Here is an 18,735-nt window from a genome sequence, read left to right on the forward strand (position 1 = left end):
ATACAGGGGAAAAAATTAGGGCAGTCTGTTTTGGCAATAAAGCACCAAAATATCCCAGTGGCTCTGAAGAGTCAGTTTGGATGGCTCAATAAGATCACCTGCAGGCTGCCTGCAGTATTTAATAGGTGAGAATTGATGTCTTCTAGAAATAGAGAGTCTTGCTGTGTGATCCTTTGCTTTCTCTTTGTTTGGGTCCCTGCTCAATTTAAACTGCTGGACAGGTGTTATAGTGCTATTGGCTACTCAAAATTGCAGGTATTTAAAGATACTTTGTCAAAAAAGCTGGAGAACAAAATACTTACTGCATCTCTACTGCTCCCAGTAGATCTGAAATAATACTAAAAAAAAATCCCATTGTTGGTTTTGCTGGAAGAGTGCTGTGCCGTTTCTGAAACCAGAAAAACGTCAGAGAGTAGAAACTTGATAATAGGCGAGATGCAAGTTGCAGAAGAAAACACAGTAGTTGTGTTTAATAATACTTAGGATTTACATAGTCTTTTAGGTTTGTTGCGCGGGTGGCGCTGTGGGTTAAACCACAGAGCCTAGGACTTGCCGATCAGAAGGTTGGCGGTTCAAATCCCTGCAACGGGGTGAGCTCCCGTTGCTCGGTCCCTGCTCCTGCCAACCTAGCAGTTCGAAAGCACATCAAAGTGCAAGTAGATAAATAGGTACCGCTCCGGGGGGAAGGTAAACGGTGTTTCCTTGCGCTGCTCTGGTTCTTAGTCATGCCAGCCACATGACCCGGAAGCTGTACACCGGCTCCCTCGGCCAATAAAGCAAGATGAGCGCCGCAACCCCAGAGTTGGTCACGACTGGACCTAATGGTCAGGGGGCCCTTTACCTTTACCTTACTTGACGTATATTATCTTAGTAATGCTTCCAACAACCCAGAATTTTTGATTAACACTGCATTTGTAGTTGAGGGGACTGAGGCTAAGAGAGGGAGACTAATTAGTGAATTTGTGGTAGATGAGAGAGATTGGAATGGTGGACTTCCTGATTGGTGGCTATGCAGCCCCTGTGCTTTAGTAGTGCAATCTGCTTCCTCCATTTCTGCCATCCTGGTTCCATGCACATCGCTTATGGGAAAGAGTGACTCACATAGAACCCAAGCATCTGGTGTGGTGTTTGAGGATAAAATAAGTTTGGAGACCTCTGCACCAACTGATATATAAAACCAAGATTCCCACCGCGAGTTCCGTCATGCTGCTTTCTAGGTTGCTGACTTGTGTTTCTTCGTTGTTGTTTTTAGAACAAATCAGCTTTGGATGAAAGGGTTACACGTTTTAAAACCTATTTGGAGACCAAAGGGGCAGCACTGAGCCAAACTACAGAATTCCTTCCATTCTATGCCCTGCCTTTTGTTCCCAACCCTATGATCCACCCATCTTTCAAAGAACTTTTCCAGGTATGTACTGAGTGGCTTCCAGTCATGGTGGCTGAATCCTACCCTCAGGATCAGCAGCAATAGGATGTGGATATTTGTTTATCTCATTTAACAGAAATTCTATACTGCTTAACTGCAGAAAAGCCCAAAATGCTTTAAAGGTTTTCAAAGAATACAAAATATACAAATTATCAATAAAATCTGCTGCTACGGGTGGATGGGATTGTTGAAGGTTGATTGCTGCACTTCAGTATAAATAGGTGAAAATATAAATGTTTTAAAAATTGTCATGACAAATCTTTCAAATTCTTAAAAATGAGATTATAAAAAAGCAAAATTAGTAAAACCAATATTCAAATATATATATATTCTAAGTGAACATTATAGATTAAAATACATGTCACCTTTACATGTTGGGTATGCTTGCCTAAACAGAAAGGTATTTAGCAGGCAACGAAAGGATTCCAGCGAAGGTGTCTACCAAATGTAAGCAGGCAGGGAGTTCCACAGTGTAGAAGCTGCCCCCAGTCCCTGCGAGGAAGCTGTAATAAACATTATGCTGGACTAGGGAGGCCTTTGGTCTAATCTTACATTCCAAATCATAGAATCATAGAGTTGGAATAGACCACAAGGGCCATCGAGTCCAACCCCCTGCCAAGCAGGAAACACCATCAGAGCACTCCTGACATATGGTTGTCAAGCCTCTGCTTAAAGACCTCCAAAGAAGGAGACTCCACCCCACTCCTTGGCAGCAAATTCCACTGTCAAACAGCTCTTACTGTCAGGAAGTTCTTCCTAATGTTTAGGTGGAATCTTCTTTCTTGTAGTTTGGATCCATTGCTCCGTGTCCGCTTCTCTGGAGCAGCAGAAAACAACCTTTCTCCCTCCTCTATATGACATCCTTTTATATATTTGAACATGGCTATCATATCACCCCTTAACCTCCTCTTCTCCAGGCTAAACATGCCCAGCTCCCTTAGCCGTTCCTCATAAGGCATCGTTTCCAGGCCTTTGACCATTTTGGTTGCCCTCCTCTGGACACGTTCCAGTTTGTCAGTGTCCTTCTTGAACTGTGGTGCCCAGAACTGGACACAGTACTCCAGGTGAGGTCTGACCAGAGCAGAATACAGTGGCACTATTACTTCCCTTGATCTAGATGCTATACTCCTATTGATGCAGCCCAGAATTGCATTGGCTTTTTTAGCTGCCGCGTCACACTGTTGGCTCAAATCACAAGGAATGATGAATGATGGCTTCTCTGTCAGGAGTGAGGGATGCAGTATTAATTTTTAGCTCAGCAATACTTTAAAATTGTGGAATCCCCAAAATTGTTGAAGAACCCCAGGTGCCTGACGGATCAAAATATGTTAAAAGAGTTGCCAAAGAAGAGAGAAAAACAGCCAGGGTGCAAGCTGTCCATTGCCTTTAAAATCCGCTTGTTGAGTCTGCTGCAAAAATGGCCACCTCTTCTTGTCAGTATGTCAGAAGGCCAGCTGTGACTGGATGTGAAGGACCTCTCTCTGGAGGGCATTCAGCATCTGGCGTTGTAGCCAGAAAGGCCTTTTCCCACATGCTCAACTGTTGCGTCTCAGGACTCACACTTCCTTTTGTCCTGCTGCTTTCCCCCAGGGAAAACTGCTCTTCAGCGCTCAGTCAGAGCAAACAGCAATTTGGGTTTTCTTCAGATGGACGTTTGCTCCAGTTTAGCACTAAAGAGTGGGTTTTCCCTGGGAAAGGAGCGGGGCAAGGGGGAAACTTCTCTGACCCGTGTTTTCTAGGTTTAGGAACATGGACAAGAACTTAAAAATGCTGATCTGAATAGCTGGCTAGGTACATATGAGTCCATCTCCTGATTCGAGACTGTTTAGGGTCTGACAGGTTAAAATTAGCACTTTTTGGACTTGCGAACAATTTGGTAATCAGATCAGATGGTTTAATATTGAAGGAATATGTTCAATCTGCTTTTTCCCAATTCAAACTCTGATGGATCTGTTTTGAACCAGTTTCCAAGTATTTTTCAAGGGCAGCCTCACAGAGACCACAGTACCCTATCCAAGTTAGCTGTTACTAAGAATATAAAGACTGTGACTCATTAGGACACAATCCACTTAGATTTCGGTATACACAACTGTCCACAAGGTTTTCCTATGCAAGGGCTTCTGTGCAGCTCTTATCATTTCAACAAAGTTTGCAAAAGAGAACTTCATGGTGGTTTCTGCTCCTACAGAATTGCCCTACTGTAGCTTAAGTGGCCCATCCACGTTTGCTATCCTCTTAATAAAACTACCATGGCTTCTACATAAAACTACCCCAAAGTGTCTGCTATTCTTTGCATTTCACCAGGAGCCATGTTTTAAGTGACATATTCCTCGCTTTTTGGCTTGCAAAATGCTGGTATGTGTTGTAGAAAATTGCTGTACATATTTGATAAACAGTTCTGATTTGTGTGTTGCTTTTCTAGGATTCTTGGGAGTCTGATCTAAAAATGAGGCTGGAAGAATTCCTGTCTGCATCTCTAAAAGCCAGCAATACCCCAAGACTTCTGACTCTCTATGTATCCTTTGCAAAATGCTCTAAAGATAATTCGCTGCAATTTAATCCCTTTCAGGGGAGCAGTGAAATTAGTGGAGCTGTCAGCCAATTAATGATACTCTGCAGCCTATGTATATTTACTTGGGGGAAAGTTCTGCTGGGATCAGCATTATACTGCTTTCAAGTAGGCTGCAATCTGGTGTATTTTTAGATGATTAATTAGATATATTTGTATTGATTAATCATTGCATAAGCTTTTCAGAATCTGGGCCTCATCCATACCTTGAATGCTTTATGAAGCACTTGAGGGCAACTTACACAAGGAGTGGGGAAACTTTTTGGCCCAGTGGGCCAGATATTTTATCTCCTCCTGGACCAGTGTTGGCAGGTGTGCAGGACCACTTACTGGTCAATCATCTGATGCCATAATGATGTTAGACAGCTGAGATTTGTAAAAGCTCTGCACAGTGCTTCCCAAACACCTAAGCACCAGCTGGTTGTCAGGCTCTTGGGAAGCACTGAGCACAGCATTTGCAAAGCGCCCTGCACGGAGCACCTGACAATCAGCTGGCTGCCAAGTGCTTGGGAGGCACTGTGCAAGGTGCTTTGCAGGCACTCGCAGTCAGCAGTGCCTGCAAAACCCCTTTTGGCCAAGCTGAAATATGATGTCTGGTGTAGGGCAGGTGAGCGTGGCTTGACTGAAATGGCCACGCAGTCCAGATCTGGCTCACGGACTGGAGGTTCTCCATCCCTGGTTTAGAGTCAAGCATAGTTAATTTGGAAGGGATTCCATAACCATGGGGCCACCACTGAGAAGGCCTCCTTTTTGTAAAGAAAAAGTTGACCATTCTCTGCCCACCAAAAACCTCTCTGCTATAAATCATGCCTACTTATCCCTGATCTGCACAAGAGAACTGGCAGGTAGCCTTTCAAAGATACGATGCTCACGTAGTTCCAACCTCAACGACTGCTTAAACTGGCAGAGCTGAATTAAAAGCCTCTGGGACTGCACTGCTGTATGTCTTCCCTCTCGTTCACCCTCCAAAGAGAAACATGCTGTTAAGGTATATACTTCTAAATGTTTGGCACGTACTTATATGTTTGTTTATAGTGGGTTGCCATGATTTAGAATCGAGTGGCTTTTGCCTGAGACAAGTGTCCCTGCATGAACCTTCTGTTGGCTGCTCAGATCCCAGCCATTGTCTGGTGGAATTTTATGAGACAGTTCCCAAGCCTTCAGGCTTGTTTACATACATAGGGAGAACCAAGGATCCCAATGCATTCCTCATTTTATTATGCAAAGTTTGCTGCATCCTTAGGGAGAGGTTGTCACTTAGCAGTGAACCGCATGGAAGGTCCCAATTTGTCTTTTGTTTTAATTTTTTTATTAGGTACTTCAACAAAACATATTAAAACATATCATCCTTAATCCCCCCTCATTTCCCCCCCTCCCATAAACAACCCGCCCCCCGACTTCCCTCAGTTCCAATCTCTGGTTTCTCTATAAATACTATTCTCTGCATACAGATGGGTAGCCGTGTTGGTCTGCCATAGTCAAAACAAAAAAATTCCTTCCAGTAGCACCTTAAAGACCAACTAAGTTAGTTCTAGGTATGAGCTTTCGTGCAGTGTATCTGAAGAAGTGTGCATGCACACGAAAGCTCATACCTAGAACTAACTTAGTTGGTCTTTAAGGTGCTACTGGAAGGAATTTTTTTGTTTATTCTCTGCATGTTACAGAATTGTATGTCCTTAGGGTGGCGCTGTGGGTAAAAGCCTCAGCGCCTAGGGCTTGCCGATCGAAAGGTCGGCGGTTCGAATCCCCGCGGCGGGGTGCGCTCCCGCTGCTCGGTCCCAGTGCCTGCCAACCTAGCAGTTCGAAAGCACCCCCGGGTGCAAGTAGATAAATAGGGACCGCTTACCAGCGGGAAGGTAAACGGTGTTCCGTGTGCTGCGCTGGCTCGCCAGATGCAGCTTTGTCACGCTGGCCACGTGACCCGGAAGTGTCTCCGGACAGCGCTGGCCCCCGGCCTCTTGAGTGAGATGGGCGCACAACCCCAGAGTCTGTCAAGACTGGCCCATACGGGCAGGGGTACCTTTACCTTTACCTTAAGTTATCTAACTAATTATTATCAATAAAAAAAAATGAGTGTTTATTCAAAGCCTGCCAAGGAGTCCAATTCACTTTGTTGCATCTTTAGGTACTTTGTAAAAGGTTCCCATTCCTCTTTAAAGTCACAGTTATCCTTGTCCCGTAGTTCATGTGTCAATTTTGCCAGTTCTGCATAGTCCATCAGTTTCTCTCTTTTTTTTTAAAAAAGCTATTTATTAAAATTTTTGAACAATTAAACAAATTTCACAAACATAAAGAATACAAAAGAAAATACATAGAAATACATAAATAAGAAAAGAAAAACATAAAAATCCTGTTTCCAGCTTGTTACCTTCATAACCCTCTTTCCTGACTTCCTCACATCTCCCTTTTCTGTGTTCTCTCTTACAAAATCATATTCAGCAATATCTTACCCTCTTTTAAATCTTATTATCTATTATACATTTCAACTATTATGTCACCATTTTTTCCCTTCATATCTTTTCGTTTAGTTCTGACATAATGTTATTCTGACTTTTTTCACCCTTATATCTTGTACAATACTTTTACATATTCCTTTCAGCTTTATCACTAATGCCATATTATCTTTATCTCCTTCATCATTTTAACATTCAGTCACTTTGCAGTATCTTTGTAAATAGTCTTTAAATTTCTTCCAGTCCTCTTCCACTGTCTCTTCTCCCAGGTCTCAGATTCTGCCGGTCATTTCTGCCAATTCCATGTAGTCTATCACTTGCATCTGCCATTCTTCCAGAGTGGGCAAATCTTGTGTCTTCCAGTGCTTTGTGATGAGTATTCTTGCTGCTGTTGTCGCATACATAAAAAAGGTTCTGTCCTTCTTTGGCACCACTTGGCCAACAATGCCCAAAAGGAAGGCCTCTGGTTTCTTAGGGAAGGTATATTTAAATACCTTTTTCAGTTCATTATAGATCATTTCCCAGAAAGCCTTGACCCTTGGGCACGTCCACCAAAGGTGAAAGAATGTTCCCTCAGTTTCTTTACATTTCCAACACTTATTGTCTGGCAAATGATATATCTTTACAAGCTTGACTGGGGTCATGTACCACCTGTATATCATTTTCATAATATTTTCTTTTAAGGCATTACATGCCGTGAATTTCACACCAGTGGTCCATAACCGTTCCCAGTCATAACCGTTCCCAGTCACATAGTCCATCAGTTTCTCTTGCCATAATTCTTTAGTCGGGATTTCCTCAGTCTTCCATCCTTGTGCTATTAAAACTCTTGCAGCCATTGTCGCATACATGAAGATGTTTTTCCGCTTCTTTGGCAGGTCTTTCCCTATAATTCCTAACAAAAATGCTTCAGGTTTTTTAACAAATGTTAGATGGAACATTTTCTTCAATTCATTGTATATCATTTCCCAACATTTCTTAATTTCATTACAATCCCACCACATATGGTAAAATGTCCCCTCCTTTTTCTTACACTTCCAACATAAACTTGAACTGGTTTTGTACATTTTTCCTAACTGCACTGGTGTCATATACCATCTATACATCATTTTCATATAATTTTCTTTCAACAAAGAACAATCTGTAAATTTTAAATCAATTTTACATAACCTTTCCCAATCTTCCATCATAATATTATGACCTATATCTTGTGCCCATTTGATCATGACTGATTTTACCTCTTCATCTTTCGTCTCCCATTCTAGCAGTATGCTGTATGCGGCCTTCAATAGTTTCACTTTCCCTTCAATCACTTCTTTTTGAAACCTAGATCTTGTACAGCTGAACCCGGAAGGTCCCAATTTGAACTCCCATTGCATCAAGTTCTCTAGTGGCAGGGCTGACTGAGAGCAGGGAGAACAGCTGCCAGTCAGAGCAGAGTCTGCCAGTCTAGGTGAACCAGCCAGTGGTCTGGCAGAGCGTAAGGCTCCTTGCATTTGTCTCAGTTGTTATTTCTCACACTTAAAAGCAAATTTCTAGCGTGTCTTCCAGCTGTTTCATACCTCAGTTGCAAGAGCTTCATTCTTCTCTGTTTTGTCTTAATTATCACTTCATTCATGGGGGCCCATTAGCCAATACTGTCAGGTGGAGATATTGTAGCTTACGCTTTGCATGCAGTAGTGGATTCCACTTTCAGTCCCTGGCATCTGTTGTTACAAGGACCCAGGGCCAGGTGGTGAGAAGGCCTTCCTCTTCCTGGAACTCTGGTGACCACCAACCTGGTGCCCTCCAGATGTTTTGGACTACAGCTCTTGTCAACCCTGGCCAGCATGACCATTGCTGACCACACTAAAACATCTGGACAGCAGCAGGTTGGCAAAGGCTGACTGCATGCAAAGGTCCGTTAAACTTGCTTGGGTCGACAACATCCACCTCTTATTCCCTGCAAGTTTTCCAGAAGCAGACATCAGACGTTTACAAAAGAATAAGAACGACAAGAGAGTCTGGGGGGGACAGATCATTTGAAACTGAGTTGAGCTATAGTGCAACACCTTTCACTTAACCCCAGATGTTGAAAATGTGTGAAGGAGCTGGCGTGGACCAGCGTTCTCGCAGGGCTTTGAACTAACCATAGTCTTGCTGAGTCTTGGTTCTCCATCTGTAGGATTTACAGGAGTTTTTTGTCCTTAAAAAGTGCTACGAGATCAACGAGGCACCAGTCCATTTTCTCTCACTGTTCACTGAGCGCTTCTTTTCCTTAGCTCTCATTCTCTCCCACGGCAGAAGGAGAACGCACAGTGCAGCCAAGGTAAATAAGCAGGCTTTCTGGAGATGACATGTATATTCTCTTTTGGAATCAGAATGCCTGTCATATGGCATTAAAATGGTGATTATATTTAGGCTCTGAGCATTTTTACACATGAGGCTAAAATGTTTGGGCGGTATCCAGTTAAAGTGTTCCATCAGCACAAGAATGTACACTTGTGCAATGGACCCCCTCCCCCATTTGCACACCCTGCACCTTGCCCAGATCTGCTCCAGACGGCAAAACCCTGCCTGCCTGCCTGCCTGCCTGCCTGCCTGCCTGCAGGACCCCACCACCCAGCAAATAATGCATTCCCTCCAATTGAGCTTCCAAAAAGAGCACTTACAAAAACATTGCGACTGGGAATTGGTGGGTGAGTTTGCTTTTTCCTCCTCCCTCCCTATCCATTTTTCTTTTGTGTTGCACCTTTTACATTAATAAACCTTAGAACAAATTTTGGCTGATGAGCAAAATAAAAAAAATAAAAATACTATATATAAGCAGTCAAACACAACACTGGACTAAATGGTGGACTCCTAATCTAATGCAGCAGGGAAACCCTTCCATTAATATGCATTAATGTCTGGAGCTGACCCAACTAAGCCTTTAAACGTGTTCAGAAGCGCATTTAATTATTGATGTGTATATGTAACTTTTAATTCTCTGATAACTACTGTATAGTGTGACTCTTTCCATGGAAAATGTCCCTTCCCATCCAATCTATTGTTTTTGTCAATAGTTATAAAAGCCCGAGACACAAATGAAATCTGGTTTAGAAAGCAGTAGGTTCTTCCGAGCTTTGCCAAGACTAGGGGAGCCTGGAAAAATCAAGTTTCTCAGTTGTGTAGGACAAAATACCTGGTCGGCAATTGATGGCTGCGGTTGCATGGTTCATTTTGTTGTCGGAACAAAATCAAAACGAAATGCTTTTCAACTGGGGGGAAAATTTGACTGAAATGTCCTTGGAAATCCTCTTAATTTTTCTGGTCTGCTGAAGCTGATGAAACTAAAACAGCAAAGCTGGGAGTGGAAAGCTGTTTTTGACCTTACTTTAGAGTTTCTTCAATAGATTTGGAGTTTTAGGAGCTCTCCAGAGCTGTCTCTTATCATTGTCAACAGAAGCAAGATTGAAAACTAGCCTAGTACTGTAATGATTTCATTTTTGCTTGCCTCCTTTTGCAGCAACTCCAACAGCTGAGAAAGTTTCAGGTTCAGTAATGGTGGGGAAGACGGAGGCTGAGATTCAGACTAGTCACAGTGGTTTTGTGAGTGGCCAGTGAGCTACCTCTACGGAAGGGGCTCTGTACATTTTCTGGGAAGAAATGCAAGTGTGATGCAGTGGTCCGACTTTGGGGGGAAATATTTAAGGCATTTCTTGTATATTCATGAAATTAAAAGCTCAATTGGTGCCATATATAAGTGAAATGCAGCTCAAGACCTTCCTCAGGGACCACCTCTCCCCATATAAACCAATGCAGACCCTGCAGTCATCCTCTGAGACCCTTGTTTGTGTGCGACCTCCGCAAGAGGTCTGGAGGGTGGCGACATGAGAACGGGCCTTTTCAGTGTTGGCTCCCTGTTTGTGGAATGCTCTCCCCAGGGAGGCTTGCCAGGTGCCATCATTAAATTTCTTAAGGCACCAGTCAAAAACTTTTCTTTGCAACCAGGCCCTTTGATGCTTAACTATCTGGGGCCTTTTAGAAGTGGGTGGGATGTTTCCGTTCCCCTACTTGGTTTTCATGTATCTCTGCTTTTTGGGTTGGTTGTAAGTCGCTTTGAGTTTCTTTGGGCAAGATAAAATAGCTTAACAAATTTAGTAAAAATAGAAGAAAAGTACAAGCATCCTAGAGGGTAGGGATGTGAGTGGATTTGTGATGGTGCAGCATCCAGACATCTGTGCTGTGCTGTACAATGCTGATTTCTGCGCTCAAATAGCAGAACCGTGGAGAGGATTGTCCATTTGGTAAGGAACAGTGAGTGCTTCCATCAATCAAGTTGCGTATGTCTGTATGGATCCTAAAGTAGGTTGCAATGCTTCTCTCCCCATTGCCCCACCCCCCATTGCCCCACCCCCCCAATAAAGGAACTGCTGGGTGTTTGTTGGAAGAGGCAAACACACGTCCCTTTTTGGTACTGGGATGGTGATTCCTGAGAATATATATGGCTTCAAATGCACATTCTTAAAGCAGTGCTATATCCTAGCAGAGGAGTTTTCAAGTATTTCCTCATGAAGTGATTCCATCTGGGAAATGAAAACACCGGTTCTGTTTTAATGCCTTGTTGTAAAGTTGATTTCTGTGATTTTCTTTCTCATTTGAATGTTCCCCAGTAAATACTCAGCTCTGTTTACAAGTGCCACCTTAACTATCCTGAGCAATAGTTGCTGAGACAGAACGTTCTAGCAAGACCGTTAAATTGTCTAGTTTTAGAGGCAAATATTCTCTGCCCGCTCTCCCATGTTTTGTTTCACTGTTAGGGTAGTGATGTAATCTAGAGGTGACAGAGGACATTCTCCCTCTCCTGGTCTATGTCTTATGACGGGGAGGATATTGTCTGACAATTATACTTGGTGCTGCAAAACTGAGTAAGTGCTACCTCCTGCTCTTTCGTCACCACGTTGTATTGTTAGCCAAAGTAGGCGCCAACAGCATATTCCGTGTGTCCATGCAGATGTTATATATAGTTTGTTCACTATGCATTTGGACTCTTCTTCAGATACTGTGACCAAATTTTGCATGATGGTTGATGAGATCGAGGAGCAAGTCTCTGGCTGTGCTTGGCTACAAATAGGCACCATTTTGGATCGAGATGATGATGTTGATGATAATGATAATGATAATAATAGTAATAATAATAATAATAATAATAATAATAATAATAATAAATTATTTATACCCCACCCTTCCTGGCCAGAGTCGGGCTCAGGGCGGCTAACACCAGTAAAAATACAGTAAAAACATAATAGGGGGGGGGGAAACCAATTTAAAATACAGGTTAAAATGCAGTTTAAAATGCAGAGATGGCACACTGAACCATTCAAAACAGCACTTATTTTAATCGCAGATTTCAAAACTGCGCTTTTTTGTTACTTAGAATTCATGAGCAACACCATGTGCAAGGCATTGTGTGAGTGTGGGTGTGTGTTTTGCATTAGCTGGAGTGCTATGAAGGAAACAGGACTGTGCCATTCCTCAGTATGTCAGTGCAGATGGCAAGGGGGAAAGGCTCATAATTTCCCTTTCTTCCACAGAAATGCTGCAGCAGCTACATCAGCAGCTGGTGGAGTCTGAACGCAAAACCATGACCTACCTCAAGCGGTTCAACAAAATCCAAGCCGACTACCACAACCTCATTGGGGTCACAGCCGAGCTGGTGGATTCCCTTGAGGCCACCGTCAGTGGCAAAATGGTAAGGGGGAACTTGAAAGCATCCACATTTGGCGGTTGGGATAAACCTTATTTCCATATTGCCAAATACTTCTTATTCAGATGGGTCTGATGAAGGAGGCTCTTGCCTGTGAAGTGGCATGGCTACATAAACTGGAATTTATGCAGTTGAGGCCTTAACTGGCAGTGGATGACCAAGAAAGAGACCATGGAAGTTGCAGTGAATAGCCAGATGAAGATGTCATTCCAGTGAGTGGCAGCTGTGAAAAAGGCAAATTCCATTTTAGGGACCATTAGGAACGGGATTGAAAATCAAACTCCCAGTATTGTGATGACAAATCTGTGCTGTTACTGCGTATGGGTTTGCTCAAAAATGTTCAGAAAAGGGCAGCCAGAATGTTCACGGGGCAGGAAAAATTTCGCTATGAAGAAAGGTTTTGTAGCTTAATGATACACTGTAAGATGCAGTTCTTCCTTTTTGCCTGTCCTGAATCTCCCACCACTCAGTTTCAGTGAATAACCGCAAGCTCTAGAGAAAGGGAGAAAATCTTCTCCCTATATACTTTCTCCACGCCCTAACTAATTTTAGTTCCTCTCAATTGCTCTTTTTCTAAGCTAACAAGCCTTGTCCCAAGGGGCTCCAAGAAAATTGGACACCCATTCTTTGCGAATCTGTTTACGGTTTTGCTCTAGTTCTACCAGGTGGTGGCGCTGTTTAGTTGAGCGTTGCATTCAAAGGAGTTTTGGAGACGAACTGTGAGCTTATCTGACTTTGCATTTTATGATCTTGGATTTCATACAGTTGTTTCATACAATGATACAATCACAGTGGCAGAAAAGGCTAAATGAAGCCCAGCCCTTCTCCCCCCTTTCCCCGCATTCCAAGTTGAGGAAGCCACAGAATTTTATCTTTTGATGCAGGGTGGTATATATAAATCTAATAATAAATAGAATCTGCATCACACAGAATCCCACTGACAAGAGCAGAAGCCAACAGGAATATGCTGCACCTGCGCAGTTGGCTCCCAGTGACTCAAGAAAGCATATAAACCTCAACTTGCGAGGACAGGAGCTGCCTCCCCACTTCCAAAATCCCAAGGGGTTACTAAGACAGTCAAGTGAGGGAGAAAAATCTTTTCTGGTCCCAGGTATTATCACTGTTCAATGAGCATAAAGCAAAACTCATCCATTGATGTGAACCTTCCTAAACAAACAAACAAAAATGTACAGTATTGGAGTCCAGAGTGATTATGGGTTAGATCCAGACTTAGGTCACACTGCAAACCTTGCCCCATTGATTCCAGTGGGACCCGAGTACAACTTAGGATTCGAGTCTTACGTTAAAACTCATTCAAGCTTTACATGGTGTTTACAGTAATGCCTCTGTGAACGTCCGCCTCGTCTAGCATCCATTCTGGCGAATGTCCGCGGCAAACCCGGAAGTACCAGAACAGGTTACTTCCGGGTTTGCCGCATGCGCAGAAGCGCAAACCGCCCCATGCGCAGATGCGTCGCTTTGTCCTGCGTCCTTTTTGGCTAGCGGCCGGGGCTCCAGAACGGATCCTGATTGCAAAACAAGGTACAGTGGTACCTCGGGTTAAGAACTTAATTCCTTTCTGGAGGTCCATACTTAACCTGAAACTGTTCTTAACCTGAAGAATCACTTTAGCTAATGGGGCCTCCTGCTGCTGCTGTGCCACCGGACCCCGATTTCTGTTCTCATCCTGAAGCAAAGTTCTTAACCTGAAGCACTATTTCTGGGTTAGCGGAGTCTGTAACCTGAAGCGTATGTAACCTGAAGCGTATGTAACCCGAGGTACCACTGTATGACTGTATAGCTATTGACCTTTTCCAGCAATGTGAGCAATCAGCCAAATGAAATTGGAGGCAGTTGTGACCAGACAGCTTAATGCAGGGGCGAGAAACCTTGGCCCACACAGGCCTGTATTGGCCTGCCAGACTATTTTGTCTGAGCTACACCCCCCTGCCCCAGGCATGACATAGATGGTGTCTGGTGTGGGGGCAGTCAATGTGGGGCTTGCACAAAAGGGGCTTTGCAGGGATCTTGCACAGCACAGAATGGCTGTTCTGCTGTACTTTTACTGACATGACGCAAGCATTCCTAGCTTCTCCTGCCCCGTTTTTGGCCCTCACACCTATAAGAGCAGGGTGGCATTCTGTCCCTTTTGGCACCTCCTTGTGCAAATAAGTAGCCGAGGTCAAAAGAAAATGTAATTTCCCGCTGACTTGATGTGTTAACTTTTTTTGGTAGATCACCCCAGAAGATCTGCAGAGCGTTTGTGTTCGTTTATTTAGCAACCAGATGAGGCAGAGCGTAGCGCATAGCATAGACTTCACAAGGCCTGGAACTGTGAGTATAACCTTTGGCGCTTGTCTTTGTTAAAAGATAAAACTACGACTCTGTGGCCGTACAAGGATGTACCACCTAACCAGTACACTTCCCCAGCGGTGCATAGGTCTGTGATGGTTTTGTCATGTGCTGATGGCCTTGAGGAAGGTCGTTTCTGCCAGTTCTCAAAAAGGAGAATGTGGTGCACTGGCAGCACTTTTACATGTGCGGAGCACTCTCTAAAGCAACAGTTCCCAAAGGCTGTCAGTGGCCCATGAGCTTCACTGAAGTGGTCTGCAGTGGCAGCTCTGCAAAGTGGTGTCGCTACATGGAGGTGGGGGGGCTCAGGTGTGTTGAGAATGGTGGGCACAGTGGCCCCTTAGAACCTTGGTGGGTAGGACAGGCCAGTTGTGATGGCAGGGTGCTCTGCCTTCCCCAGAGGAACAAAGCCATGGCTGGTGTCGAAGGAGAATGCCACAATTGCATAGACCAGTAATCACAAAGAGGGAGTTACCGTATTTTTCGCTCTATAGGACGCACTTTCCCCCCTCCAAAAATTAAGGGGAAATGTGTGTGCATCCTATGGGGCGAATGCAGGCTCCTTGGCTTCAGCAATAGCAACGCGAAGCCTCCGAAGCGCAGAGGGAGCGCTCCCTCTGCGCTCCGGAGGCTTCATGTTGCTTTCGCTGAAGCCTGGAGAGCGAGAGGGGTCGGTGCGCACCGACTCTCCTGGCTTCAGCCAAAGGAACCCAAAGCCTTTGGGGTGCAGCGCGAGGTCCCGCTGTGCTCCAAAGGCTTCAGCCATGCACCTGCCTGGAAGCCGGAGGAGGAACAGAAGGGTCTCCTTCTGTTCCTTCTCCAGCTTCGCTTGAAGGGGCACTGCACAGTTCTCCCTCTCTGCACAGCGACCCTTCAGCCACGCGCCTGCCCTGGCTTCTGCCTTAGCCGCGCGCAGCCTCTTTGGGCAGGGGGAGCCTTCATCCCGCTGCCCTGAAGAGGCTTGGCGCGTTTATCCCAGAAGCCAGAACAGCCACACAGTATCCCAGAAACCAGATCCCTCTTGCTGTTCTGGCTTCTGGGATGCAAAATATTTTTCTTCTTGTTTTCCTCCCCTCCAAACTAGGTGCGTCTTTATCATCTGGTGCGTCCTATAGAGCGAAAAATATGGTAACTCTTTATGAGCAAAAACATGACCTTCACAGACTTGGTTGAGTGCCAGGCCGAATGAGCAGAGCAGGTCTTTCTCCATGAAAATTGGTTGCTGAGACTAAAAGTCCCTGCCTCCTCACCAGGGCTTTTTCCAAGCAGTCAGAGATTGTACCTGCATGCAGTCAACCGCTGCTCCGCCCTTTTTATGCCTCTTCTGGTTCTGGGAGACCAGGCAGGAGGGGAGCTTGTCGCAGCAGCAGGCAGAGACACCCACGACTCTTCACCATACTGACTCATCTCTGCCTCTTGGCCTCTTCAGCTTCTGCCTCTGATGCTGGACTTCTCTCTGCCACAGATTCCCCTGCTCACTGAGCCCTGTTACCTCTCCACCTTCTGACACCTCCTCCTCCCAGACTTCTCCCTCTGACCACTCATTGTTGTCCTACCACCACACCCCGGACTCTGAGCCTTTTCTTTGGTGGTTTCCCAGCTGGTTCCTCCACCATACTTCTGTATTCAACCAGTTTATGACATCTGGGGAAGCTCCTGAGTGGGGGGAAATAGGAAAGGAGTGGAAAAGTCAGAGGGAAGGAGCCAAGCTAATGCAAGAGAAAGAGAGTGACTCCGAGTGGGAGGTCTCCATTAATAAACAAAAAGGATAGCAGCCTGTTCCTAAAAATATTCAGATTGATTTTTAATTGTACAGTGGTACCTCAGGTTAAGTACTTAATTCATTCCGGAGGTCCGTACTTAACCTGAAACTGTTCTTAACCTGAAGCATCACTTTAGCCTATGGGGCCTCCCGCTGCCGCCGCGCTGCCGGAGCACAATTTCTGTTCTCATCCTGAAGCAAAGTTCTTAACTTGAAGCACTATTTCTGTGTTAGCGGAGTCTGTAACCTGAAGCTTATGTAATCTGAGGTACCACTGTATTTTAATTGTATATTATTGTATTCAAAAAGAATTCCTAATTTTTTTGAAGAAAAATATTTAATATTTAACACAGCGCTTTGCAATGGCTAAACAACAGGCAGAAAAATCATTAAGTGGTCTGCCAAGACCCTTGGCAATTTTCAAGTTGTCCAACGCGCAAGAAGTTTGAGAGCCACTGCTCTAAAGCTTTTAATTTGCTTGCTTATAAAACATGAATGGGAGGTAGGGCACTATTTGTTCTCATTTTTACAGACAGGAAACTGAAGTTGCAAGGGAGCGCTTTAGCAAGGCCATCTGTTGAGTGAGTTTGTGACTCTTTGAACCAGGTCTTCCAAATCCAGCCGGCCCTATCTGGTGGAAATATGGACTGGGTTCTGTGTGCAGTTTGTGATTCTCAGCAAGTGCAGAAAACCTGGAGACTGTAATAATGGGATCAGATTTAAACTTCTTGAGAATTTTGGTTCTAATCCCTTGACCCTCCCTTCCTCCCCCAACTGCCACCCAATTTTCTTTCTGTCCTTTTCCTCAAAGCTCATGGAGCATGCTGCTTACTCCTGCTGTTTCATTTTTATCTCCTCCAACTCTGTTTTGACCCTTTACAATCTGGCTTCCGCCCCTTGCATTCCACAGAAACTGCTCTCACGGAAGCCACTAGCAACCTTCTCACTTCTCACTAAACCTATGGGCCTGTCCTTAGTCCTCCTTATCAGTGACCTTTCTGCTGCCTCCGATACAGTTGATCTCTCTCTCTCTCCTACTTGATTCCCTTTATGCCTCGTGATTCCATCATCAGCCGATTCTCTTCCAACCTGTCTGAATAATTGCCCTTTCAAGCTCTCTGTAAGGGGACAACTCCTGCCCGGAAACCAATGTCCCCACTGTGGAAGGACATGTGGATCCAGAATTGGCCTCCACAGTCACTTACGGACTCATTGTTAAAACCGTGTTTTTGGAAGACAACCTTACTCGGCTACGAGCGATCGCCAAAGAGGAAAGAAGAAGAAGAAGAAGAAGAAGAAGAAGAAGAAGAGGGGACACTCTCTTCCTTTGCTTTCCCTGTCTCCATTGGGCTCTGTGTGTGGCCCTCTCCTATCCTCTGAATATCAGGGGAGGAAAACCTTTGGCTTTTCAGAGATTCACAGCTCCCATTGGCTCCAGCCAGGACTACCAATGATGAGGAATAAAAGGAGTTGGAGCCCACATAATCTGGAGAGCCACAACACTCACTCCCTCTCTCTCCCCCCCCCCCCCACTCTATATAGACTTTGTCCCTGGATAGCCTCATATTTTCTAGGGGTTTCCAGTACCACTTAAACACTGATTGCACCCAGCTGCATCTCACATCTTCTGTCCTCTGTCCAATGCTTTATCCAGCTGCCACTCAAATGGTTCTGCTGGGATGCTTCATCCTCCTTTTGGGTGCCACATGTCAGCGGGAGCTGGGGCCAGAGGGCCAAGCAGTCTGAAGTGAGCTGCTTCACTGCTTGAGAGCCAGTGTGGTGTAGTGGTTAAGAGCGGTAGTCTCATAATCTGGGAAACCGGGTTCGCGTCTCCGCTCCTCCACCTGCAGCTGCTGGGTGACCTTGGGCCAGTCACACTTCTTTGAAGTCTCTCAGCCCCACTCACCTCACAGAGTGTTTCTTGTGGGGGAGGAAGGGAAAGGAGAATGTTAGCCGCTTTGAGACTCCTTAAAAGGGAGTGAAAGGCGGGATATCAAATCCAAACTCTTCTTCTCTTCTTCTTCTTCATCCTAAGAGGATGAGGAGATCAGCCGCTGCCCAAAGTGGCGAGACAAGCAACAGGTTTGTTGGCGGGTTGCACCTTTTGCAGCCTCACAGCTGCTGCTGCCACCACATAATAATAATAATAATAATAATAATAATAATAATAATAATAATACACTGCCCTCCTGACAGGGTTGTCCCAAACACTGTGGGCAGCTTCCAGCATAATAAAATAATAATAATAAATAATAATAAATTTTATTTATACCCCGCCCTCCCCAGCCAAGACCGGGCTCAGGGCGGCTAACACCATATATAAAACAATTGATTAAGATCCAACTTAAAAACAAGATTAAAATACAACATTAAAATGCAGCCTCATTTCAATAGAAGCTCAAATCAGAAACTTTTTGGGGATGAAAACGTCAAATCTTCACCAAG

The 18,735-nt window shown here is 44.7% G+C and overlaps 1 protein-coding gene across 6 annotated transcripts in view; it reads left to right on the plus strand.

Moving 5' to 3' along the window:
* The window catches only part of ARMC9 (armadillo repeat containing 9), a 91,559-nt gene that overhangs the window by 4,850 nt on the left and 67,974 nt on the right, over positions 1-18,735 (plus strand). For all 6 annotated transcript variants that reach the window (XM_028731936.2, XM_028731939.2, XM_028731938.2 and 3 more), the window contains exons 5-9: positions 1,253-1,408; positions 3,849-3,941; positions 8,732-8,756; positions 12,004-12,161; positions 14,412-14,510. In XM_028731936.2, coding sequence (XP_028587769.2) covers positions 1,253-1,408; positions 3,849-3,941; positions 8,732-8,756; positions 12,004-12,161; positions 14,412-14,510 — 531 coding nt within the window. The remainder of the gene's footprint in view (positions 1-1,252; positions 1,409-3,848; positions 3,942-8,731; positions 8,757-12,003; positions 12,162-14,411; positions 14,511-18,735) is intronic.

This window comes from Podarcis muralis, chromosome 6, assembly GCF_964188315.1.
Source record: "Podarcis muralis chromosome 6, rPodMur119.hap1.1, whole genome shotgun sequence".
Taxonomy (NCBI): Eukaryota; Metazoa; Chordata; class Lepidosauria; order Squamata; family Lacertidae; genus Podarcis; species Podarcis muralis.